Below are 27,690 nucleotides of genomic sequence, written 5' to 3' on the forward strand. Positions count from 1 at the left end.
TCTATACAAAAATATTTTCTAGCAATTTTTTAGAGTAAAAAAAAAAATATCTCTTAAATTTTATTTTATACTTCCCTTATTATGGGAGTAACCTTGCTTCTAACTGAGAATACGTGTGATTTATAAAAAAAAATTGTTCCATAATGTGATAGATAAATCTCTGATTCAAGGTCAGAGTAAACTCCAAGAAGAAGCACCGAGAAGAGAGAAATTGGGCCTCATTCCATCTTTCAATAAAAAGAATTACATCCGTATATAGGCAATAGCTAAACCAAGTACCTTATTCTAATGGAATTATCCCTCTTACAAACTCTCCACTCCCTCTAACAGATTCACAAGCCACTCCCTATAACCTTCTATTATCTCTTTATCAGTAATAAACATAATCAGAACACCTATTAAGCTTAGCACTGGTTCTTTTGGGCCTACTAATTTAGGCTTCATCCTCTTGGGTCATAACACTCCACCAGTTGCTTGTGCCTTGTAATTCATACATGTTGCCAAAGTATTTGCACACTTATGTCTAAGACTCTTTACAAAACGAGTATTAATATGTTACTTTGTAATATATATTTTCACATGATTTTACTATGGACACTCATGTTATTTAAAATACTAATATGTTATGTAAAAGGACTTAATAATAAATATTTAAACTATGGGAAAACCTACTATATACATGTAAAGTAATGAGGGATGACGGATGGACCAAAATTTTGGGTTCACTGCATGTAAGAAAGTAGAACTAGAAGCCACCATCCTAATGACGTTTAATAATTCGTTCTTAGTTGGACGCACAGAAATTATCATGCATAGTAGATTAAACAAGGCCATAACTAGAGTTATAACTTTTCCTTAAAATGTAAATAAATAATTACGACATCAAAACATTTTCATGAAAAAAGAAAATCCTTATATGTATAACATTTCAAATATTGGCAAAAAATCTACTAATTTTTGTTGAAGAGTTGTTCGCGACAATCTTCAGCTTTGGGGAATTTTGCACCGATTATTTGTTCAATACTAGCAATTGATACAAAATATAATGCAATTTAATTTATTCTTTAAGCCACTTGACAAACTTGTTGAGGTTATCTGAAGATAGCCCTTTGTTGTTCATTAACTCCTCCTTTAGCTTCAAAGACCTTGATCGTATGTTCTCATCACTAAGTAGTTGGTCCAATTTGTTTCGAATCTCCAACCTTGACACAAATCCACTTTCATTTGAATTCAATCCCAACCCAACTTTCAACTCATCACAAATGTATGTTTTGTTATAAATTTGGTCTGCAAAATATGGCCAGCACAAGAAGGGCACACCACTAGACAAGCCTTCTATGGTTGAATTCCAACCACAATGGCTAAAAAAGCATGCTATGGCAGGGTGACTTAGAACTTTCTGTTGAGGTGCCCATCCAACTATCTTACCTTTTTGTCCTTGGAATTCATAAGGGTATGCCATCTTATTGTCTTGACGCACAACCCAAAGAAAAGGTCCATTGGCAAGGTCTAGTGCAAGAGCTAGTTCATTGAATTGGTTTTGGTCAAAAAGACTGATACTTCCAAAGGCAACATATGTGACAGAACAATGAGGCTGTTGATCGAGCCAACTCATGCATGAGAGATCTTCTTCATGAAATTTTCCTAATGATCTTGCAGTTGCATTATTTGTATTCAACAATGGGCCAATTGGGAGGATCTTTGGAGCAAAAGTGAATACCCCAGGTTCAAGTTCATATGTGGTGTTACAAAGCCACCATTCTGTCAAATTTAAAGTTCGTGTAATATGCATCATATTCATACCATCTTTTGTGCCAGGCATATTTAACCAAAAAAATGTTCCTGGGTTCATCTCTTGGCATATTTGGTGATAGTCGAATTGTCTTTTTAGTGGTTAAGAGTGATCCTGCAACGAAAAATAATTAAGATAAGGCTAGTAATATATGGAAATAGAGCTTCTCATGTCAAAATTTTCACTCCATTTTTTCTTGGTAAATTTTTGCAAATTTGACTGGCTTTGTCTATTTCATTGCTGCTAAAAAAGATATGCACAATTTGAATATGAATGTCATATAAAAATCTAAACCAGAATGAACATTATTGTTATTTTCAGAGCTTATAATATAGAAAAATATCCCCATTTATATTAAAACTAACTTTTCTAATAATTTATTATCACTTCTCTTTCATTTAAGATTTATGTATGAAGTATTTATAATTAGGTAGAGTTTATAAGCAGATATTGATAGGAAAACAAAAAAGAACAAAAGAAACACAAGTTAATTTACATGCTTCATCAATCTATCAAGTTTTCTAGAGTAAATAGATCTAGTGAAACAAATTAATATGGATAGTGAAGCATGATATTCTTACCATCAGAATTTATGATCCCATCATCAATAAGCTTGGGGCTATTGCATAACAAGGCAAACATAGTTGCTGCTATAGGCAGAATATAGCTCCTTTGATTCCAAATTTTCTCCCAACCTCCAACGCCCATAGCATGGCCAAATCTGCAACAATGAAGCCAATTCTGTTGTCACCATCCTCATGAGTATTCTCTAAGAGCTTCTCAAGTGTCGTAGGCATAGTTCTTACAACAGCATCATATAGTGCTCCGGGATCCATTCTGTCGTCATCGGGTCCTAAACCATCGGGGATCGAGACCAACTTCATTAGTGATTTATCATCAAGGCTACCTTGTTGCTCATACACCATGGAACTCATCACTCGCTTGTGGTTGAAGTCTGAGTTCACAAAAATGACTCTGCATCCACGCTCAACCAACTTTTGTGAGAGGCTCATCATGGGATTCACATGCCCTACACCTGGAAATGGTAAAACTAGCACTGTTGGAACTCTCATGTTGTATTTTCTTTGCTTTTTCTATCTTGGCCTATAAACATATATTTATATATAGTTTGAACTTCACTTGTAAATATTAAAATGTTCACAAAATATATATTTAAAAGGATGCCTAATTATTATGCACTGGTGTATGTAAATAGTAAAAGATATGAATGCGTCAAATGATAAAATGCTGTCAGCTTTATTGTTAATTAGTTGTTAGGTACGTACCACCTATCATAAGGTTTCAGCAGGTTCACTACGTCCTACACTCAATTTACTTGCAGAAATTTATGACTGGGAGCCACTACTATTATTATGGTTGTAGAAATTTGTGATAGGTACGTACTCAAAGAATCAGCTTTATTATTAGTGGACGTCGATTTGTGACTGGGACCTTCTACTATTCTTATTGTAAGGTCATCGCTCATGTACATCCATATAAATAAATAAAATATAAAATTAAAAAATTTATATGAGTAAAAAATTTATATTTATTTTACATTATTATTAAGTAAAATTTATTAAAAATATAATATATTCGACTCAAAATAAAACTGTTTAAATTTATAAAAAAAAATGTTTTATTAAATCAATGAAGTAAAATAAAATAAAATAAAATAACACATGTAATTAGAATAAAAATTCATTCCCAATATCACATCCTATCAGAGTATGTGCTGCAACGTCCTCTAGCACGAGGTTCTTTAAAGTCATCCACATAGTTATCTGTTTCCACGAACATAAGGTTCGAGATCATCACAGGATCCAAACACAAATAGCACACACAGTGAGTGATTTATCACAAAAAAATAATAAAACAAATAAACAAGACATAATCAAAATAAATTATGGAAATATTTATAACATAACTCAACTTAATACAATCCACGTCACTTCACCACTTTATCTTTAAGATTCATTTTTTCTTTTCAATCACTAATCACATCACACACTCGAGTCAAGACACAATAACACTCATCAATTTCATAATAAGCAATTAGCAAGTGTTATGCAACAATTATACTAAGACTTAAGCCTACATGCAATGTGTTCACGACAATCCAATGGTTAACGAGTCTGGGATCATAGTTTTACTGAGACAGTTTTGGATTTCTGTGGGAAAAGGAAAATCTACGATGCGAAGGGTATTTCTCTGAGCTTCGACATGTTTTCGTAATTCCCAACGGTGAGAATGTTCGGAAATGAGTCTGAGGGCTCAAGTTTCACGATGATCTAACAGTGAATGAGTCTGAGATCATCATTTTTCTGAGACGGGTTTGGTGGTATGCGAGAAAAAGAGAGTTTTGGGAGGAGGAGAAGGGAAAATAAAATTGAGAGGAGGGGACGTAGAAAGTATCGTCTGACTAACCTAAGATGTCTCTATTTATAGTTAGGGTACTCACAACCTATTATTTACTCTATTTTTCTTTATTTATTATTTTACAAACAAATACTCTATTTTATTTCTATCAAATGAATAAATCAAATATCTTTTCTTTTTTTCTTTCAAATCATTATTTTAATAAAATTATTTCTCCTTATTTATTTATTTATAAAAATCTCAATATTTTTCTAAAAATTTATTTATTTATACTAATTTTTTAAATTTATTTATGAAAAATGAGATGTTACAATTATGGTCGTAGAAATTTGTGATAGGTACGTACTCAACAAGTTGGTTTGACAAGTGTACCAATTTGTCCAAGTAATAAAAGTTCGAAAGTCCGAGTGTCAAATTCCACAAGGATTTTGTGTTGTGCCTATTTAAATACTTTTTTTCAATTTATAAGAATAAGAAATAATAATTTGAGGGTTGGAGTACAGAATAAGAATTTATATTCGTAAATAAACAATAAAAGAAAAAACAGAGTAATTAAAGATAGAATTCAAATGGATGTGAATGTTAGGATCTAGCATGCCTTAATCGCCTATGATGTATGAATTCATGATTTTCTTTATCAATTCAGTTGATTCTATTCTACCCACATCTATTCATTTTATTGCCTTTGATGTCTCACGATAACAAGCCTATCTTATTTACCTATCTCCCAAATGTCTTTGAAAAGATTCGATAAATAAAATGCATGAAGAACAAATTCTAGATGTTTGTTTTAACGCATGGGTATAACGCAATTATTCTATGTCTAACAATGATTTTATTAAGATATAATTTCTTTTTGTTCTATTAAAGGTTATCCTCTCTCTAGCATATAACCTTTAAAATCGATACATGCATATTCTCCTTAAATCTTAATTAAAGGTTACGCTCTCTCGAGCATCTAACCCCTAACAGAATAATAAGATGAAACATGCAAGATAAAAACAGAAAGGATAATAGAATAGAATGAACCTGGAAGGGACTCCTTTTTGCATTGATAAATTTGAAGTACATGATACATCATTTGACTTTTTAAGCCTGTCAGACCCTAACTAGGGAATTAGCCACTCATGGCCATGAGGGCTTTACAATGTGAGTGATGGAAGAAAGAATTGGAAAAATGATAAAAGAGAGGAGAAGAGGAGTTTTGAGGCTTAAGGTAGTGGCGAGAGTGCTCTGAGACTCGGTGTGTCTTTTTCCCTTGGTCTGACTCTCTGTTTATAGCTACTGGAGTGAATTTGGGCTTTCTTACGCTCGCTTAGTGGGCTCCTCTCGCTTAGCGCGTGTTGTTCTGGCGTCGTGCGCTTAGCGTGTCTCCTTCTCGTGTTGCTCGCTTAGCGCGAGCGATGCACTGAGCGCATTATTTGGACTGGACCTTGATTTCCTCTTTGTGTTTGTTCATTTTTACTTTTTGTCATTCTGATTTTAACACCTGTAGTCAGAAATTACGAAACATTAATTCTTTCACATTTTAAGCGCAAATAACTGTTAAATAATTATTTTTAAAGATAATTTGTTTTATTTTCTACTCTCATAATACAATTGTTTAGCAGTTATCAATTTGTGACCGGAGCCTCTCCTATTATTATGGTTGTAGAAATTTGGTCCATTCTTACAGCTTTAGAGCAAACGAGGTCCATTGGTGATAAAAGAGTTTGAGTTGAATACTTTAATCTGATTCGTTGGCAGCCTGCAACATGATTAACAAAGGAATATGACTTTAATCATGTTAGTTCGTTGATTAGGAGCATGCAACATGATCAACGAAGGAACCTTGGCCAGCCTGCAACATGATCAACGAAGGAACCTTCCCTCTATGATTTCCAAAAACCCAACTATGCTCTACCAGAATACAAAAAGAAAGCACCCATTTTCACGACTAATGTTCCTAACCCAAATCTTCACAATCTACTTCATAGTTCATACTACAATAGCAAAATCAAAGCAAATAAATTCAAAACAATGCTCACTAGTACATTTTCAAGCTTTTTTTTTCGTCTGTGGACAAATTTTGGGGTGAAAGGAGCTTTCTCTGTCCTAGCCTCCTAGGTGAAGCTTTTCAATAGAACGTAGCCCATCATTTTTGGCATAATATAATCATAGATTATTCTAAACTTACCCACTGAAAAAAGTTAAACCATATGTATCATATGAATCAGCATTTAAATTTTTTGCAGAATTAAGCCTGGTGGGTTACTGGAGCAATAGAGGCAGGTTTTTCATTTCTCTGTTCATCTTTAACCAAACCAAGAAACTTCAAGGCCTTACTACTGTATTACAACAATATATTACCATAATTACAAAACATACAAAAAAAATATATATTTCTAAATAAGAAAAAAAAATTGTCCATTAAAAAAATGTAACATAAAAGACCAAACAAAACACATAATTATATGATTCCTTTGATCATATTGTAGTATAGAAATCTAACTCCATATTTCATATGAAAAAAAACCCATAAAAATAACAATAATAAAAAGAAGAGAAAAGAAATATCATGAAAAAAAGAGGTTTTGAGGAGCCTTTCAATCAACATTCTATCAATAAGACTAACAAAAACCACCAAAACATGAAATTGGGCCTCTGCATTCATACCTATATTTTAAAAAAAATTAAAGTAATACTTTTGCTTAAAATGAATTTAATATATCACTTGTCAACCTACTATTCATAATTCCACATATTTGAGTTTAGGCACACAAAAACACAATTGGATTATCAAAAGTCAAAAGTTTAGAAAGAAAAACTCGTTGATTAAGATCCAACACATGATAAATATAAGAAGACTAATCATTCAACAACCAAAACATGAAATTGGGTCTCTGCATCGATACCTATATTTTTTAAACAATTAGAATAATACCTCTGCTTTCATTTGCAAAAAGAAGAGTTGGATATATCACCTGTCAACCCACTTTTCATAATTTCGTATATTTGAATTTAGGCACACACAAACACAATTGGATTATCAAAAGTCAGAAGTTTAAAAACCAAACCAATGGTACAATAACGTTTACAAATGACACAAGTCAATAGTCTTGTGAGATCAGAAATTGAAGCTTTAGACTTCGTTACTTCAGCAAAGATAACAGAAGGATTAGACAAAGTAACTGATACAAAACATTTGTTAAAATGGGAAGTGAATATTTGCACAGGTTGCCCATGACTCAAGATTTATTTATCTGTATTTAATACTTTGACACTGCATGTCTATGGATATACAATAGAAACCCTTTATTAAAATAAGGCTATTGGAAGCAAATATTCTAAGAGTACATAGATTATTCACGGACACGGATCCTCTCAATATGCACCGTTGGATCAAAATGAACGACTGAGATTTATTAATCATCAAAAGTCACCATTTAATTAAACTGATCGAACCCTCAATTCTAATTTTGTTTCTCTTTCCTGTTCCCAAACCAATGCCGGCGAAGTCCTCATCCTCTGGACCTTCATTTCCGGTGACTCCTCCGGCTAGGTCTAAACAAACAAATCTCATTTTCCTTATTCTGGACCTTTTTTTTCTCATTTTCTCAACAAACAAAATTTCCAGAAGATCACAAACAGGGCCATGTTTAGGAACTTTAGGGCCTTAGGCAAATTTTTAAAGAAACTTAATATTATATAAATTATTTTTCAATTTTTTTTTAATTTTTTATGACTTTTTTACCAATTAAACTCATTTTTATATGCTATTTTTAATGAATAGTAAGACATTTATCAAGAGTAGTGTATATATTGAGATTGAATTAATTTTTTAACTTATTTTTTGTTTTGTTTTGAAAACCAAGTTTCTACTTCTATTTTTTTTTTCCAATTACTACAAAGTATAAGAATAAAATAAAGAAGCACTACATAATATAAACAATATATATATATATATATATATATATATATATATATATATATATATATATATTTTAAATCTGATATCAATTAAGGTATTAAAAAAATATGAAAAAGAGATAGAAAAACAATGAGTGTTGAATAAATATTATTTTTAAGTGAAGGAACTGATAAGTCATGCATCAATATCTCTAGTCTTTAATGCTGTCAAATTTTTTTTATCTCTGTTAATAACCATGTTCCAAATTAATGATATAATTTCTTATAATAATCTACAAATTCAGTTTTCAATTATATATATGATTATGATATTTAGCTTTTTTACCTCTAATTATTAATTAAGATAAGTAGCTAACTTTTGGATAATTTTTCAATCATAGAACATCTATATCTATTGTAATGTGAACTATATGAACAAATTCATATAAAACTTATATAATAACAAATAAAATAAAATTAAGAGGCCTAAGACAATGGTCTTAATTGCCTTACACTATCCATGACCTTGCTCGCAAATCATTCTTTGTTCCATTTGAAAACAATAATTTTCTTGAGATTTTCAATTCTTTGCAAACATTTTAGAAAATAAGGTAGATAGAGTCTTAACTTACTGGAATTTTCTCCACAAAATGGTTATATGAAATTGATTGAGATTTTTAAGATAATTAGTTATATGGTGTATGATTTAATTTTTAAATATTCCTTCTCCTAAACCTTTTTTCTTTATCTTGACTGTTAGAAATATTGCTTTTGGCCACCGCACTACAGAGAGAGAAAGAGAAAGGAGTATTTTATGACACTTTTCTAGAGTGTGAAGTACGGAGAGAGAGAGAAAGGACAATTGAATCCAATTGATTTTTTAATATTTATTGAAGGACATGTGACTAGATCCGGGAGATTATTCACGTCTCATTTTAATCCTTTCAAAAGAATTTGCACTAATAATTTCCTCTAACTATGCAAATTAAAACTTAACAATAGAAGAAGATGAACCACATCATACCCAAGTCAATTAAGTGACTTATAAACCTGCAACAAAAACTGAGCAAGGGTGAGACGCTTTATTGTACACCATAGATCATATAAATGGTTCACCTAGACATAATATTTTGAAGAGTAGTTGTAGGGCTAAGTAAGTTTATGGATTTGCAAATTATTCCACTCACAACTCTTATAAATAGACAACTCTTTTTAATACATGTCTTGTTTAGTTCCATTCACTGAAAAGAATATTAGAACAATGTTAGTTGATTATTAGAATTTGGTATTTTTAAATTAGTTTTATATTGACACCCAATTTTTCTTTTAAATTTTGTGAGAGATAAAAGAAGCATTTTATCTTTTGAAAAAAGTCATTAAAAAAATTAATAAAATTTAGTCTTATTCAAGTAGTAAAATATGCAGTAATGAGCAGGATACGGTTTAGGAGGAATGAACTGACCATCAAAGGGACTCGAACAGAACCACTATGCCATAAGAGGCTCTTAGACTAAATATAGATTGGCCCTAGTGGATCTGAAATAGATAAATCAAAAATAAATGAGTAAAGAATGATTAAAAACATAGCCTCAAAAAACGAAAGCCAAGAAAGTAAGATTTATAGTTATTTCACTGAGAAGAAAATGCATGATAATAAAAACATATACCTATTTACATGATTAATATTGCATGATACTCCATTTTTCTCCACCACCATGCCATCAAAATATAATAGTAGGCTGGATATAAAGCTTGGAAATTGAGAAAATTTGAAATGCTCCACTAGAAACAAACTTGGAGATTATCTCATGGACAAAAAGATCCAGGAAATGCGCATGAAGCAACTTTTTGACGAGCAACTTTAGTTGAAGCAGCATAAGTTATTTTTTATTTTATTCCTTGATTTCTTGCTTAACCTCTAGTTTTGTCCTTGACATTAGTCAATTAATCAAATAACATACATAATTTATCAAAGCAAGCAATAATCTAAGAGTTGAGACTCTGCCCCAGCTAAACTGACTTCTAAACCTGCAGCAAATAAGAATGAGGTTCAAAAAAATAAATTGCATTGGTATGTTTGGGCTAATAAATTTGGCATGGGTTATGTTTTTAACCCACAAGGACTAATTTTTAAGATTTTCTATATACTCTGTAAATGTGTTCAAATGAAAAAAAATGTGTGTACATGAATCCAAAGTCACCATGAACAAGACTTTGAAAATGAAAATTTTCATATTTTTTGTGAAAAAATGGTATTTTTAACAATTTTCAACTCCAATACACCTCAACATAATATTGTTGTTGAGAGAAAAAAATAGCTCATATATGACAAGAAATGGCTACAACTATGTTGAATGATAATTGTATTTTGAGGCACTTTTAAGCTAAAGTAGTAAATACTTCCCATTACATTCAAAACATAATATATATTAAACCTATTGTGAAAAGACTCCTTATGATGAATTGTAGAAAGGACAAAAACCTAATATTTCATATTTTTATCCTTTTGGATAGCGATGTTTCATTCTCAATACTAAAAACAATATAAGGAAATTTGATCCTAAGTCAGATATGGAATATATTATTAAGTTATTTTGAAACTTTTAAGCCATGTAGGCTTTATAATTCTAGAAGCTTAACAGTTAAAGAATCCAACTATGTTAAGTTCAATGACACTAGGACTAATAGAAAACTATCAAAGTTGGACGAACTTTTCAAATCTCCTTCTAGAAGGCACTAAGATAAAGTGAATGAAGTTGACCAAGAACAATAGAAAGAGCCCACTGGACATAAGTAGGGAATTGCTATTGGCTCCATTGCCATTCCTAATGACCCCTACCAAGGGGTTGACACCTTTGGAAAATGTCAAACATGATTCAATTGTATAGTTATATCATAAAATCATATTTCTCTTATGTGATGAGGTGTGTGGACAAAAAATATTTAATGAAAATATAATTTTGTTGTATATTTGTCAATAAAATTATATTTTCATTATATTAAAGGAGTTAAATAAATTAACAACAAAAATACGATTCCGTTGAAACACAACTAGCACTACCTTAAGGATATAAACCAAAGACAATGGACGTGAAACACTGATGGATGAAGGTTGGATCAAGGCGATATGATCAACTTGTCATGAATGCAACATACAATCAACACAATTCAGTTTACTATAAATTCAAGTTAATGATAGAGTGAGAAAGAGATAGAAAATACATAAGTAATTTTTATCTTGATTTGATCACTCCATTATGATCTATATCCAATCCCTATCAATCTAATTGATATTTTCACTAACACCATCATTTGTTTAGAAACATAACAATAATCAAGTACCAACTAAACCCACAAGATTTTTTGTCCCCTTCAAGAAAATGTTGAACCAAACTTTAATTTGTAGAATTTCTCAGCAAAATATATGAGAGAAACCTTTTTCTCAAACATACAGTCACAAATGAAGAAAAGTTTAGATTTCACTTGATGTATGAGAAATAAACAATTCGAAACAACACCTAACTTCTTTAAGACTCCTTGAGACTCTTTAGTTCTGTTGTAAAACCTTAGTTGAACATCATCCTTCAAGAATTTCGTGTTTCTCTTATTTTCTAGGCTAACGCAAAATTTTTAGAATGGAATCTCATGTTGAAAGAGAGAGTAGAGTTTGTTATTTATAAAAATAACTTATATTATTGATTATCTTGTTCATGGACAAAAAATAGAGTCATTCATTATTTTAACACTTAATCAATTATTACAACAGGTATGTATTTTCCAAAACTTGTTATATATTATGTTTTAATTGATTATAACTTAAGAAACACCTTTTCACAATCCAGAGAATATAATCAATATAAAGCGATTAAATATACCATATTTAAAAGAAAATATTCTGATATACAAATTACGTGAGATTTTTTAAACATCTAAATATTATTGACGTGCTATTACTCATCAACACACAAAGAAAAGAAAAATATAATATTAAGTGTTTTGATAACTAGTGGTCTATACAAGACCATAACTTCAATCCTTTGGAATGACAGCCCTACTCAAAGGACAGGGTCAATTGTTATCCACGTAGCCTTTATTTCCCAACCATGAAAAATAGATAGCTCAAAACTCAAACCATGTAAGCTAATTGCATATTTTGCCTCAAACCACAGGTCATTATTTTTGTCGTGTTTATTTCTGGTGAAGCTTAAATTCTTAAAATAATTAATATTACTCCATGTTTGGACTTATTTATAAGCAAAATAAATATTTTGTATAAGGAAATTTAACTAATTTTATTTTATTTAATAATATTATTTTTTAAATATTTTTCATTTAATTTAGTTATATTTTCAATGACTTATTTTTATTTATCATAGTAAGTTTTAATATAAGGAATTTTAAAAATAATTTTATTTTTATTTGAAATTAACAAAATTAAATAATGTTAATTAACTTTCTAATTAATATAAAATTAGTTATTTTTATTTATATATGAGTGTAAAGGAAATATAATTTAATTTATATATGAGTTTAATGATTATACACTATAAAATTATCGTTTAATCATAATTCTTGATTAATATGAATTTTAGAGTAAATAAGTGTATAATCTTTTTTCTTTTAGGATTAACTAAACTTTTAGTTCTTAATTTTTTTTAAATTAGATTTTTACTTCTTAAGCTTTTATTTGATGACTCTTAAATTTTTAGAAATTTTAATTTGTAAGTCATAAATGAAATTTTGAACTCATTATTTTATTTATTTAATGAGATTTTAAGATTAAAAATTAAATATTTAAAAAGTTTAAGAAATAAAAATCTTAATAAAAAAATAAGAAATTTCTACCGATCAAACTTTTATTTAGAAACTAAAAATTAAATTTTTAAAAAATTAAATAATCTTAACGATCAAATTTTTGTTTAATAATTAAAAACTCAACTTCAAAAAATTTAAAAAACTAAAAACTTAATTAAACCTTCTATATGTGTTAAATGTTATATGTATGCAATTACAACGCAAAAGCTGCTGCCTAGTCCTTACCGAAAACTAGAGGCCAGGGTCTGTAGTGTGCGGGTGGGTTTGTTTATCTCAAACACAGAACAGAGGTGTAGAGAAGAAAGCTCTCAAAAGTATGGCGGCGGAGTCATCACTGAGGGTGGCGACTCCCACTATTTGCAACCTCAATGGTTCTCAGAGAAGACCAACCACTCTCTCTCCGCTTCGCTTCATGGGTTTTAGCCCTCGACCCTCTCACTCTCTCACTTCCTCTTCCCTTTCACACTTCTTCGGGAGCACAAGAATTAACTCCAATTCTTCCTCCATTTCACGCCAACATGCTCCAAGAAGAAACTTTTCCGTTTTCGCCATGTCCGGCGATGGTACCTATCTCTCTCTCTCTCTCTCTCTCTCTCTCTTTTCTAACTACGCTAATGTTACGAATGTGGACTCGGTTTCTTAGAAGAAATCAAAATGAATGTTATGGAAAAAAATGCTTTTTTTTCTCTTCAAATTCTGTTTTTTTGTTTTTGTTTTTTGGGTTTGGTTCATTTATGTATCTTCCTTAAAATTTGTGTTATGCTTGAATTTTGGCTTGAGTTTATCATATTGGGGGGAAAAGACATCATTTGTCTGTGTTATGTTGAGGTTTTAAATGATATAAGGTGTCTTAAAAGATAATGGTTTTTGGTTTTTATATTTCCTGGGGTCCAAGTTTACTCTGTGACTATGAAAAGTAGTTTGATTTCTTTCACCCTTTTGAAAATGGCCCTTTTTAACTTTGCTTCCAGATGCAAAGCGGAGTGTTCCATTGAAGGATTACCGCAACATCGGCATCATGGCTCACATAGATGCTGGAAAGACTACTACAACGGAACGCATTTTGTACTATACTGGAAGGAACTACAAAATTGGAGAGGTGCATGAGGGAACAGCAACTATGGACTGGATGGAACAAGAACAAGAGAGGGGGATTACCATTACTTCTGCTGCAACCACTACATTCTGGAACAAGCACCGGATCAACATTATTGATACTCCTGGTCACGTTGACTTCACCTTAGAAGTGGAGCGTGCTCTTAGGGTGTTGGATGGAGCTATATGCTTGTTTGACAGTGTTGCTGGTGTGGAGCCACAATCAGAAACTGTGTGGAGGCAGGCTGATAAATACGGTGTCCCGCGAATTTGTTTTGTCAATAAAATGGACCGTCTTGGAGCAAACTTTTATCGAACAAGAGACATGATAGTAACGAATTTGGGTGCTAAACCACTTGTAATTCAGTTACCAATTGGTTCAGAGGATAACTTTAAGGGAGTTATAGACCTTGTTAGGAATAAGGCTATAGTTTGGTCTGGAGAAGAGCTGGGTGCCAAGTTTGATATTGTAGATGTTCCAGAAGATCTTCAAGAGCAGGCTCAGGAATACCGAGCCCAGATGATAGAAACCATAGTTGAGTTCGATGACCAGGCTATGGAGAACTACCTGGAAGGAATTGAACCGGATGAAGAAACTATAAAAAAATTAATAAGGAAGGGAACCATATCAGCCAGTTTTGTGCCAGTGATGTGTGGCTCAGCTTTCAAAAACAAGGGAGTCCAACCATTGCTCGATGCGGTAGTGGATTATCTACCATCACCACTTGACTTGCCAGCAATGAAGGGCAGTGACCCTGAAAACCCAGAAGAAACAATAGAGAGGGTAGCAAGTGATGATGAACCATTTGCTGGACTGGCTTTTAAGATCATGAGTGATCCATTTGTAGGCTCCCTTACGTTTGTCAGGGTGTATGCTGGGAAGCTAAGTGCTGGGTCTTACGTACTCAATGCAAACAAAGGGAAAAAGGAGAGAATTGGTAGACTTTTAGAAATGCATGCAAACAGCAGAGAGGATGTTAAAGTAGCTTTAGCTGGTGATATTATTGCACTTGCAGGTTTGAAAGATACTATTACAGGTGAAACATTGTGTGACCCTGATAATCCAATTGTGCTTGAGCGGATGGACTTCCCAGATCCTGTTATTAAGGTTGCTATTGAACCAAAAACTAAAGCTGATGTTGACAAGATGGCAACTGGTTTAATCAAGCTTGCACAGGAAGACCCTTCTTTCCACTTCTCCCGTGATGAAGAGATAAACCAGACAGTGATTGAAGGAATGGGAGAATTACATCTTGAAATCATTGTTGATCGGCTTAAAAGAGAATTTAAGGTAATATCTCATTCCATTTTTGAGAATTTTCAATGATCAGTTAGCATGGTTGTGTTTTATTAGCTTTTTATGTTTTCCAAATTTTTAACTCCAACCTTGATGTTGTGCATGAAAAAATTACAATTAGAAATTATAATAGTTAATAAACATGCACATTATTGTATTAGATTATAATGGAATCTGTTTGCACTTTGAATTATCACTTATTACCTGTAAAATAAGGAGAATCCGGGATTTAAGAACCATAAAAATTTATGATGTTTATGGTACATGACTGCTGACCCTGGATAAAGTCTATTTCTATCATCTGATAAAGCATTAGTATTTGTTAGGTATACTATCTTCTTTTCCTTTTTTATATGATTATTCCCTTTGCATGACCTTCTCCTTTTCTCTTTCCTTCAGTAGTTTTTTGTTAGAGTGTTTTTATATATATATATATATATATATATATATATATATATATATATATATATTAATGATTATGTAGTAATTATATAATTTAATGAAGATCACATTATCTATATTTGTTAATGCAGGTGGAAGCTAATGTTGGTGCCCCCCAAGTAAACTACAGGGAAAGCATTTCCAAAACTGCAGAAGTGAAGTATGTGCACAAGAAACAATCAGGTGGACAAGGTCAGTTTGCAGATATCACCGTCCGGTTTGAACCCATGGACCCAGGTAGTGGATATGAGTTCAAGAGTGAAATCAAAGGAGGTGCTGTACCAAAGGAATACATTCCTGGTGTGATGAAAGGATTGGAAGAGTGTATGAGCAATGGTGTGCTTGCTGGCTTTCCGGTCGTTGATGTACGAGCAGTACTCACAGATGGTTCTTACCACGATGTAGATTCAAGTGTGTTGGCTTTCCAGTTGGCAGCAAGAGGAGCTTTTAGGGAAGGAATAAGAAAAGCTGGACCAAGGATGCTTGAGCCTATAATGAAGGTTGAAGTTGTTACTCCTGAAGAACATCTAGGTGATGTAATTGGTGATCTCAACTCAAGAAGAGGACAGATCAACAGTTTTGGTGACAAACCTGGTGGCCTTAAGGTATGTCAAATAACTTAGCTTCTCCTTGTCATATCATATTAGCTAGTCTATTAAGTTTGAAGGTATGACTTGAAAGTACTTGTGCTGTTTTGTTAGTCTGAAAATGCACAATGTTTCCAAATTAATAAGTTTTATACACAATTCTAAGTTCTGGGGCAACACTAAAACATGAAACTAAAACATCTAGCTGGACTTGTTCTTTTCTTATTTTTGGTGGTGACAAATGCAGGTGGTTGATGCCCTGGTACCTCTTGCTGAGATGTTCCAGTATGTCAGCACACTCAGAGGGATGACAAAGGGCCGTGCATCCTACACAATGCAATTAGCCATGTTTGATGTGGTGCCTCAGCACATTCAGAACCAACTTGCCACAAAAGAGCAAGAAGTTGCCGCTTAATGTATTTGCTTGGTCTCCTAACAAGGAACTTCTTATTGCATAGTTGTATTATGTCCATTGTCATATAGTTGGGTTTGTTTTTGGTATTTTTTTTATTGTAATTTTCCCTTTACCGATACAAGGTTAGCCAACAAAAGAATTTTCAGAAGAAAAATAGGAAACGATTTTTCTTCCCAAGTTGGAGATAATAATGCATTTTTGTTTTAGGGGGAAGGCGCGGAAACTTGGATTTACAAAATAATATTGAGAACCAAAAATTATTTACCTATCTTTAGTTTTTAATACAATATTTGTCCACATGATGATGTTAATGGGGTGAGTATAGCAGTACGTGCTGAATATTTTTGGCAATTTACTAACTGAATTCTGGTAGCAGTATCCCCATTTGATGCAATAAATGATACAGAAGCAACATTGATTAACTAATGTAAAAGTTTGAACTTGAAGGCATTGAGGATCTATTGTTTACTATCATAACAAAAGCACAAATCATAAAATAGTAGCATAGAATTGAAAAGGGAAAAATTACTTCAAAACCCCATCTTGAATTCAACAATTGTAAAACTAAATGACAAACATAAATTTCAAATTACAAGTTTTGACTCTCAGATTTCATTTCCCCTAATAAGTCCAATGTACATTCCCATTCAAACAACTAAAACGGCAGAAATGACTCTGGTCTAAGGTTTACCAAATCTTACTAGACATTGAAAGCCTAATCAACAGCCACAATTACTCCGAACCTACTTTATTCTAAAGTAAAATGTACACTTGAAACCAAAATTGTAGTCATTCTCAAAGAAAAAAAAAAAAACTTGTACAACCTTAGACAATATCTAAATCCACGACATCACATTTGCGCCACAACAAAACTCAACAGAAAAGTCACAGCAGTGACAGCATGCAGGAGGCACCGGTTAAGAGTAAAAATGGACTGCATTTGACATACTCAAATAATATGATGAATTCACCAAGACAAACGAATGCAGAGAGCGACACAAAATCTCCCAATAGCAAATTCTCCTCGTTTTTCTAATTCAATCTATTTAAATTATATGGTCACACTGAAAAATACAATTGTCAATTGTTTCTCTGCTTGATTGCCACCTTCCATCACATTCATCTCATCTGGACAATCCCGGCACTGATCAGCTTTTGAATCTTGTCCATCACCATTGGATTCTTCGCATGTTCCTCTGCAGCTCTGGGATTTTCCTGGAAATCAGTCAATACCTGCATACATGCCCAACTCTCGTTAGCACAGGTAGTTCCTCTATTACATTGACACAACACATAGCAACATTCAATCGATAAGGAAGTATACTTGTCTCATAACAGGGTCTTGCAGAATGCTTTGTATCTCTGGGTCTTGCATTGCCTTGGCCTGCAAAAACATAAAATTAAATATATGCAGACATGAATTGCCCATTCCAGGTGATTTATTGAATAGAGTTCAAAGATTATCAGTATACATTACACAAGTCACACCTGTCTCTCCTTTAACTCCTCAGGAGTAAAATCTCCACGGCTAGCCTTATTGTTTTGTTCTACACATCTAAAAATGTAGGATACTATGGTGATTAGGCACTTTTAATGGTGCATATGGAAAGTGGCAATATTCAACCCACAAATAGCAGGAATGTAGCACGATACCATACCTTCTTATGCCATTAAGCAATTCCTGATTGTTAGGGTCATGTTTCAAACCCTCCTTGTATGTTTCCAAAGCTTTTTCATATTCTTTCATGAAAAATTGCACTGCACCTTTCCTAGTATAACCCTTTGAAAAGGTTGGATCAAGCTCAATGCACTTCTCTGCATCTTTTAAACCTTCGGGCATTGCCCCTAGTTTCGTATAGCATGCAGCTCTGTTACTGTAAGCCTAAAAGAAAAGGGATATCGAAACAGATCAAGATTTGCATTCGCTATTAAACACAAGGATTATCACTGCTATTCAATGGGTATTATTACCTTAGCATCTTTTGGGTTCCTTTTTATAGCTTCTGTATAATGCTTAATAGCCTCAGGATACTTCTGCTGCTTGAATAATTCATTTCCTGCATTTCAATGTTTCCAGTATTAGAAAGTTAGTTAATATTTTAAGCAGAGATAAGAACCATCCAGTCATCAGGATACTTAGTTGCTTTCATAGGAGCAAAGATGCTTGCAAGAGATGGAGAACCCAGGATTGTAGACAAAAAGATAATACCTTTTTCTCTCTCCTCATCAGCTAATTTTGGATCAAAATATTCTTGTTGCTCTAGTTCTTTCTTAGCCTTTTCAGCTTCGTTCAGTTTCTTCAAGGTGTCTGGGTTGCGGTGCTCTGTAAGTGCTTTCTGGAAAGTCTCAATGGCAGGTTCAAAATCCTTAGAGCATTTAGCCATTTTGGCCAATGCAGTACCTTTCCTTGTCAAAGCTCTTGCTATCATCTTGTAATCTGATCTTAGTTCTCTTCCCCTCTCAACAGCCTTTTCACAATCTTTTATGCAGTCCTCAAACTGGTACAAGATAACAAAAGAAAAACCTCATCAATCAGACAGTGCATGAAATATTCACCAAAAAGAAAAGATTGAACATGAAAGCAAAATCCCCCCACCAAAAAAACGAAAAAATAATTCACAAGGGCCTGTTTGATTCATCTCTCACTTTTCTGCTTTAAAACTGTTTTCTTAAACAATTCTACACTACTCACTACTCAGATATCAAATTTTCATCCTTATTTTTTATTTTTGAAAAATTGTTTCTAGAACAAGTGTTTTAAAAACCAAAAAACATAAACGGCTGAGGGAAGCTTTCCCGTCTTCTTTTTCATTTGTTCAGCCTCTCCTTCAATCCCACACTCTACTTCATGCCTTGCACCAGCCTCCACCAACTGTGCGAGCAACCTTGTTTAGTTGCATTTCGAAAACAAAAAACAGTATTGAAAATAAAATTCAACCACAGTTTTTTACACAATTCCCCAGTGTAATACACCAAATACATAGAGAATGAATAAAACCCCGTTTAAATTAAATACACAGGCACGCCATGACCAGACTTAATCAAATTCCTTATCCGGCAAGTAGGCTTCAACGAGAACACTGCTGTGAAGTAATCATCACACGTGCAATGAGATACATAGACTAAAGTCTAACCTCGATAATACATTAATCCTTTCCCTACCTCATCCCCTAATCAATACTCCAAACATACCCGTTCCCTAACATCAACCTTGCATATCATTTTCATTATTAAAGAACACAACGTATGCTGCATACACGGACATAAATAACGGGTAAATATATAACCCCCCCACTTTTGTTAACGAGCATTAAATTTTTAAGGCCTTCCACTGCGTACATCAGTACATGGGCATATAACGCATAAAGATATAAAAATTCCAACTTTCGTTAATAAAACATTAACACAAACGAATACTACATACCTTTCCCATCTCCAAGTAAACAGCGGCACGATTAGTAAGGTAGGAAATATCCTCATCATCCAACTCCAAAGCCTTGGTGTAATGTCCAATCGCGGTTTCGAAATCCTTCTTCTTGTAAGCGGCATTGCCGGCTTCCTTCTCCTTCTGAGCCTGCCCTTTCCTATCCCTCGCCTCCTTCTCCTCCTCCGCCACTTCAGGCTCCGGTTCGGGTTCGGATTCGGATTCGGACTGGGATACAGGGTCATCCTCGGACACGTCATCACCGGCGGCGTCGGCGTTGTCGTCGTTAGGGGTTTGAATTTTGACATTGAGCAAGACCCCAACGGCATGCATGACCCTCTGATCACTCAAATGCAGGTTGAACTTGTTGGGGTCCTTCTGGATGTCCTGCATGATCTTGACGAACTCGGGGTCCTGGAGGTTGGCACGTGCGGTGGGGTCCGCCGTGAGGCGGGCCCACATGTCGGGGCCGGAGAAGGCGGTGGCGAAGGGGCTGGTGGGGGGCGGGCGGGAGGCGGCGGCATGGGCGTCGGCAAGGCCGGATTTGAGGGCGGCGTTGTCGGGGTCGAGATGGAGGCCGGTCTTGTAGGCGGAGACAGCGTCGCGGTGGCGGCGGAGGCCGAGGAGGGCGGCGCCAAGGCGGCTGTAGGCCTTGGGCCAGTCGGGCTTGAGGTCGACGGTCTTCTGGGCGTCGGCTAAGGCCTCGGCGTATTTCTGGAGGGAGGCGTGGGCGGCGGATCGGTTGGAGTAGAGGACGTGGCTCGACGGGGAGAGGGCGATGGCGTCCGTGAAGTGGCGGACGGCGGCGGCGAAGTCGCCGGCGGAGAAGGCCGCGTTGCCTTTGGCTTTGGCTTCCTCGGCCATTGAATTTGAATAATTAATTAATTAACCGGAGTGGAAAAGTAGAGACGGATTCGGAAAAACAAAAAACAAAAAACGAAAAAGGTGTTTGGTTTTGGAAAGAGTTGGGGAGAGTGGAGAGTGGACTATTGACTCTGGAACAGTGGACTATTACTACTCGTTTCGTGATTAAGACAGAATAAAACATGATAGGATATGAGAGTAAAATAAAAATATAAAAAGTTATAATCATATTTAATGATATTTAAATAATAAATTAGATAATAATAGAATATAATAATTGTATTTAAATAAAAAATATTATTTTATTAAAATTATATGTAAGTTTCTAAAAGTTATGCATTACTTATGCAGTTATTTTTCTTAAAATTATAAATAAAATATATAAGTTTTTAAAATATATTTGAATAATAATTATTTAATATTTAATATTTTAACTGATAATATAACTTAAATTTATGTGTCAAAATTATTATTATATATATATATATAAAACAAATAATACGTGGATTAAAAAATATAATATATATATATATATATATATATATTGTTATATATATATAAATTAATATATAATTTATACAGTAATATATTAGATAATAAATATTTTCGGAGGTCTTTTTTAATATATTATGTAGTATATATTAAATAATTATATATAATTAAATATAATTATATGTATGTATATAATATTAATTTATTAATTAAATGTTATAATATCAGAGAGAGAGAGTGAATTTATCCTATCCAGTGGATTCTAATCCAACTATGCTCTTATGATACAAAAAAAATAAAAAAATATATAAAAGTATGTTCAGATAATTGACAAAATAATATTATTATATTTTATTGACACAACAAATAACATATTAGAATAAGATATGATAATAATTTTATCTCGTCTTATCATATCATCATCAAATGAGACCTTTAGTTATAAAAGTAAAGAGTAATTAATTATTTATTTAAAGTTAAGAGTTATATTAATTGAATTTATATTATATATTACATTAATTTTTATAATTTATAGGATTTAATTAGAATAATTTTCTATTAAATAATTGTTTTGCAATATAAGGTTAAAGAATTAAAATATTTTTATCTAATTTTTTTATAACTTATAGGATTTATACCACCAAACTAGATGAAGTGTGCACTTAAATTTTTTACCATTAAATAATTGAAAATTTAGTATAGATATATAGAATATGTTTGGTTGTTTCCAAAAGTTATTTTTTGACCAAAGTTTCACTTCAAACTGAGTTTCATCCAAAAGCAACTTGAGGATTCCTTTTGAAAGCTCATTTTTCATTGGAAGTATTTATCCAATAGGAACATCAAGTAAAAGTATTTTTTAACTAGTTTTATCCAAACAAATTTTCTTTTACCAACACCTTTTGAACAAAACAAAAAATAATCACACTATAATAAACTATTTTTTTTTTATCAAACTTAAGTTACCAACATATTTTGATTCAAGTTTATATTTGCATTGCAATCTTTAATTCAAACATACCTATAGTTGGCATTAAATTTAGATAAATGATCGAATTAAAACAATGGCAACTTCAACTCTATCTTCCCTCACCCATTTTCCCTCGTCGTTGGTCTCCACTTTCCCGTGTGAAAAAAAATCAAAATGACCTACTCACACGCTAACTTATCAGCTATCACTTTGTTCTTCACTTTATTTTTTTTATTTTATTTTTTATAGAAACACTTTGTTCTTCACTTCTCACCCCGCATTCCCATACTTGGATATTACAGCTAGCCAACGTAAATTGACAACGCAACTAGTTCAACCACCTTGGGATATTCCCATGCTACAATTTCTAAAAGCTCCAAGGATAGATAGTTCAAGCAACAAATTAGATAGTTATAGCATATTAAACGATAGAATGGAGCAGTAGAATATGACAGATCGAACAAATAGAGTCACCTTGGAGAGTGAAGAATATACAAGTAATACAAAATTGAACAGAACCTAACCAACTACTGATTAGCATACTAATTACATAGTTAATTTATTTTATTAACTGTAATAGCTATGCCATTGCTCTTCCTAATTCATATTAGGTTGTCTTGCATTTCCTAATTAAGGCGTTTGCATTCAGATATACACTGGCAGGGTGATGGCTGCAGCTTACGTACCTAACCTAACTGGCAGCCAAGAATAAAAAACCTTGGGCCTACAGAAGTTAAATCAACTACATATACACTAACTTAAGCCACATAGAAAATCTAAAGTCCCAACCCCGTATTAAGACCATAGTTGGAATAAGAAATAATTTTCTAAACAAATCCCAGTGCCGTGTTTGGTCTTAGCCACTTCAAACTTGAAAGACGAAAACAAAATCCTTTGATTTAATTCAGCCCTAATCAATACTAATTAAAACACCTAAGGATAATATTCTTTGCTGGGTCAGTGGATTCTTTCAATACTCAATTGATTAGCCATTAAAATATCTCGTTTGAAAAAAGACTTTAATTTGCTTTGTGGTTCTAATAATAGGCGTTGTCATTTGTTAAGAGAAAACAATTAATATTACTAAGCCGCAATGATTATTCCTTCGGAAAGGATTATACATATCACGACAATTGCAACTTGCAAGTACTAGATATTTCACCGTCTATCTAGTTTATTTATTTGGTAGAATCATGAGCTCATAATCTTGGTTTGAACCTTGTTACATTCATCAATCGCTTGACCTAAATTATATATACAATCCAATACACATCAATTATGAGAATAATATGGGTTGCGTATGTGACTAGTTTAATAAAAGTGATATTAAATTTGCAGATTTGTTTATGAAAATACTCGATATAAAGGGAAAAAATCATAATTTGATTTAAGTTACAGTTTGGTTAAAATCATATTAGTTTTTTGACCGGAATTAGTAGTACCTGATAAATGTGTTTCTTGCAAACGACGAAATTATAAAACTCTACTGTTACTTTGAAAAATATGTTATGTATGTCGTATTTATATTTTACTTAATATGAGAATTTTTGTTGTTACATACTTAATAGGAGGATGTTAAATAGTTTGTTGTTAATGTTTTTTTTCTTTATATAAATTGTTAGTGAAATTTGGTTCAAAGAATTTCTTTGTAATTTTAAACAGTATACTGGACTCATACTTTTGATATGTTTTCATTATTTGATTCAAGATGATGGTGTTGGGAACTAAAAATCAAAATAAACTTTAGGTTGTGTTTGAATGAGTAACTTTAAAATTTTAAAGAGTTGTTTTCCACGGTTGAGTGATTGATTAGCATATTATAGATCAAGGATATGAGGCCTTGAGGGTTATATCTAAGGAGAAGGAATTGTCCATTTGAGAGTTGTCACATATGGTGACATAATTAGTTTGTTGCTTCTTCATTAGATTCACCGGGTGTGTGATTCCTACGTTCTAGGAAAGGAATGTCCATTTGAGAGATTGTGATAGGTGGTAACTTAATTAGTTCGCTTCTTGTAACTTGTCAACTTAGTGAAAATCTCAAGTGTGACTTGAGGAACAAATGTAGATCAAGTTGATGTTGAATAAAAATTAAAGGTTTGAAGATTAATCTTAGATTTTTGTTTTTAATAATTTTATAATGTCAAACAAGTTTTAAAAGATATGACATTTGTATTGGATGTTTTTAGACTAGACATGATGGGTGATTTAGTCTTAGTTTTCTTATATCAATGCTTAGTAGAAATCAAACATGATAGATTAATGAATTGATTTCAAAGTTTCTTAGAAGAAATGAGTTCAATAGAGTGTAATAACTTACAAAGTTTAGTAATCAATTGCAAAGTGCTAGAACAAGTAACATAACTCACTTTTATTTAAAATTTGGTAAGAATCATCGAATTAATCGATTATCGATTTCAGTAATCAATTACATAAGTCACTTTCAACAAAAGGAAAATATTGTGACTCAAAATAATCGATCGTCACATTTAGTAATAGATTGCATTTGGAAACTTTAAGAGCTCTTTGTATGTCGTAATAATTGATTACCACATTTGATAATGGATTATTCCAAAATCATAGAAGCTTGAGAAGCTCTCTGTGAAAAGGAATAATCAATTACCACATTTTTGGAAATGTAAAACAAAAAGGGATTGGAACGAATTAATCGAATACCATATTTGATAATCGATTTAATCAGATCTAGTTGTTAAACTAATAAATATCCACACTTGTTCTTTCTCATTAGTGACTCTTGATACGATTTTATCTTTTAGAAAACACATTCTAAGAGTCATCTAAGGAAACTACTTTATATTTCTTTAAGAGATTCAAGTTGATCAAGATTCATTCATTATTCTTCATGATTTGATAATCAAAGCAAAAACTTGAAAATGTTGTGATTTGCACATCAAGGTGTATTGGGTCTAATTTTGACTTCTTTCTAGATTTTGATCTTGGTTATGGTTGCCAAGGGTTTGTATGTGTTGATAGGATTTCAACTCCTGATCCTTCTCTTGTAAGGTTCAAGGGAAGAGTAGAATTTTAAGAAATTGCATGTGCATAGTATTTATACTTGGTTCTCTATTAATGAAAGTTCTAAAGGGTCTTAGAACAACTGGATGTAAATCTTCTTGAGGATTGAACCAATATAAATTCTATGTGTGATTCTCTCTTTCTTTAAACCTTAGTTTTGTAAATTAATCTTGGTAATGGATTTGATGTGAAAGGATAAAACTATATTTTTCATATGTTTTTGTATTCATTATTTTCATTGTTTGATAATTTTTCTTAACAAAGTTTTTTAGAAAACCTTGATTACATAAAGAGGTATGTCTTAATTGGATCTAAATAATGATGAAGTAAAAGTTTTGAAAAGAATTTATTCGACCCCCCTTCTAGATTCCTGGTTAGTCCAATAGTTGATAGAACTAATATAAAATAAGCTTAAATATTTTTTAGTCCTTGTAATTTAGTGCTTTTTTGCTTTTCATCCTTGCAAATTTTTGTTTTGTTTTTAGTCTTTAAAGCACTTTAGATTGTGAAAAAAAATGTTATCTAAAGTGGTATAAGGACAAAGAACAAAACAAACATGATATGCAAGGACTAAAAACAAAAAATGATTTTGTAAGGACAAAAAACAAAAAAAAATGTTAAATTACAAGGACTAAAAAATTATTTAAACCATAGAATATTAGTGCACTCTCTTGTAATCCGTACTCTTTTAATTTGTTTAATTGTGTTTATTTATGAATTTTGTAGGGCTTGGGTAAAATAACTTTCTTTATCTATAATTGATTCATTTGATATTAAATGTTGAGCATGAAACAAAAAATAGTTAATATAATTCATTTCATCCCTCTCTTGAGTTATAAAGGCCACTTGATTAACTTAGTTGATGGTTGAACCGTTGAATATTTCTTGTATCTACCCTTATGAAAGAAATTGAGGAACAAAAAGGGGACTGGGAAGTAAATTCCTATAGAAGGTGATAAATCACTTTTGGAGTGATATTTTGTGAGTTTATGTGTCATTTGCATGCATTTTTTTTGGTAGAACTAACATTTGGAGGCTAGTTTTATTTGGAGAAGCATAGTTGCTCAATTAAGTAAAAAGATTGGAATTCACACTTTTATATAAAGATTTCAAGACTTTGTCACTTGACCACAGTCATGGTAAGCAGTATGACCGTGATAATATGATGACTCCCCTTTTTTAGCCGCATCAGCCTTCTAACGACAATCGTGGTGGATTCACTATGGTCGTAGCCATCCACAACGTCTCAGAGCTTTAACATCATAATTTTTTACCATGGTTGTGGTGGATTTCAGCATAGTTGTCGTAGAGCGCCTCATACAAGTTATTCTTTTTAGGAAGCTATAAATAAGGGGCTTGGAGTATGTAAAGGGAACCTTTTGTCAATTTTACGAATTAGAGAGTACTTTTGAGGGTTTTGAAGGTTGTGAAGTGTAGGCAACACCATAGAACAGATCGTGATCATCGTTCTTCTCTTGTTGGTATGTCTATGCTAATTTCATATAGGCTTTATGGATGTGCTTTGATCATGAGCAACTAGTCACCCTAGTTCGAGGGTTATGATGTAATTTTCCAATTGTACCCTTTTTCTTTGTTCTTAATGAAATTTCTTAGTGTTTTGTGTTAATTAATTATCTTCCATATTTTTATTGTTTATTTGGAAACTGATCAATTTTATGCTTAATTGAATGTACTATGGTGATCATCTATATGTGTTTGGTAGACTTAGGTAGAGAACATTTTACACCAAATTGCATGATCAAATTGTTTGGATAATCTTTGATAGATTAATTAATCCTTAATTAATCATTCCTTAATTTGATTATATCCTATAACTTAATATATCTATGATCATTAGAGTATTGATTTAAGACAAAGAACATCCTTAAACATTGATTATAGGCTTTGATTGATGTTGAGAATCAGTAATTAACTATCTGAGTAATTTTATGAGATTGAGACTCGGGTTAGAGTACTATGTGATAAAGGTTGGAGAGATCAAACATTCTATATGCATGTTTGTAAGAAATTGTTTTCGAGATACTTAGCTATGTTTGTTTAGTCGTTGAAATCACGTTCAACTCCAAAAGTATGCATTCCAGGAGAGAAACACCAATACAACTATCCCTTGCTATCAGATAAACGTGAGTTACATTGGAGTCAACTACAAAACAAACACACTTAATATCGAAGTT

At 32.5% G+C, this 27,690-nt stretch overlaps 2 protein-coding genes and 1 pseudogene across 3 annotated transcripts; 1 reads left to right on the top strand and 2 right to left on the bottom strand.

The window, feature by feature from the left end:
- Window positions 1-881: 881 nt before the first annotated feature.
- On the bottom strand, window positions 882-2,991 carry LOC100778154 (UDP-glycosyltransferase 83A1-like; annotated as a pseudogene).
- Window positions 2,992-13,071: 10,080 nt separating this feature from the next.
- Window positions 13,072-17,005, top strand: FUSA2 (elongation factor G-2). Its single transcript, NM_001360356.1, has 4 exons — window positions 13,072-13,437; window positions 13,846-15,260; window positions 15,800-16,312; window positions 16,542-17,005. Exons 1-4 carry the CDS (start codon window positions 13,191-13,193, stop codon window positions 16,707-16,709), a joined length of 2,343 nt encoding a protein of 780 aa, NP_001347285.1. The 5' UTR covers window positions 13,072-13,190; the 3' UTR covers window positions 16,710-17,005.
- Window positions 17,006-17,626: 621 nt separating this feature from the next.
- Window positions 17,627-21,140, bottom strand: LOC100780296 (hsp70-Hsp90 organizing protein 1-like). 2 transcript variants are annotated; one of them, XM_003525746.5, is made up of 7 exons: window positions 20,134-21,140; window positions 18,919-19,207; window positions 18,681-18,766; window positions 18,368-18,591; window positions 18,198-18,264; window positions 18,034-18,093; window positions 17,627-17,942 (listed from the first exon to the last, which is right to left on the bottom strand). In XM_003525746.5, exons 1-7 carry the CDS (start codon window positions 20,995-20,997, stop codon window positions 17,829-17,831), a joined length of 1,704 nt encoding a protein of 567 aa, XP_003525794.1. In that variant the 5' UTR covers window positions 20,998-21,140; the 3' UTR covers window positions 17,627-17,828. The 2 variants fall into 2 exon arrangements, 1 of the variants encoding a protein (XP_003525794.1); XR_005891744.1 differs by having other exon boundaries at window positions 17,898-17,942; window positions 18,182-18,264; window positions 20,134-21,138.
- Window positions 21,141-27,690: the final 6,550 nt, after the last annotated feature.

The sequence above is a fragment of the Glycine max genome, chromosome 5 (assembly GCF_000004515.6).
Source record: "Glycine max cultivar Williams 82 chromosome 5, Glycine_max_v4.0, whole genome shotgun sequence".
Classification (NCBI taxonomy): Eukaryota; Viridiplantae; Streptophyta; class Magnoliopsida; order Fabales; family Fabaceae; genus Glycine; species Glycine max.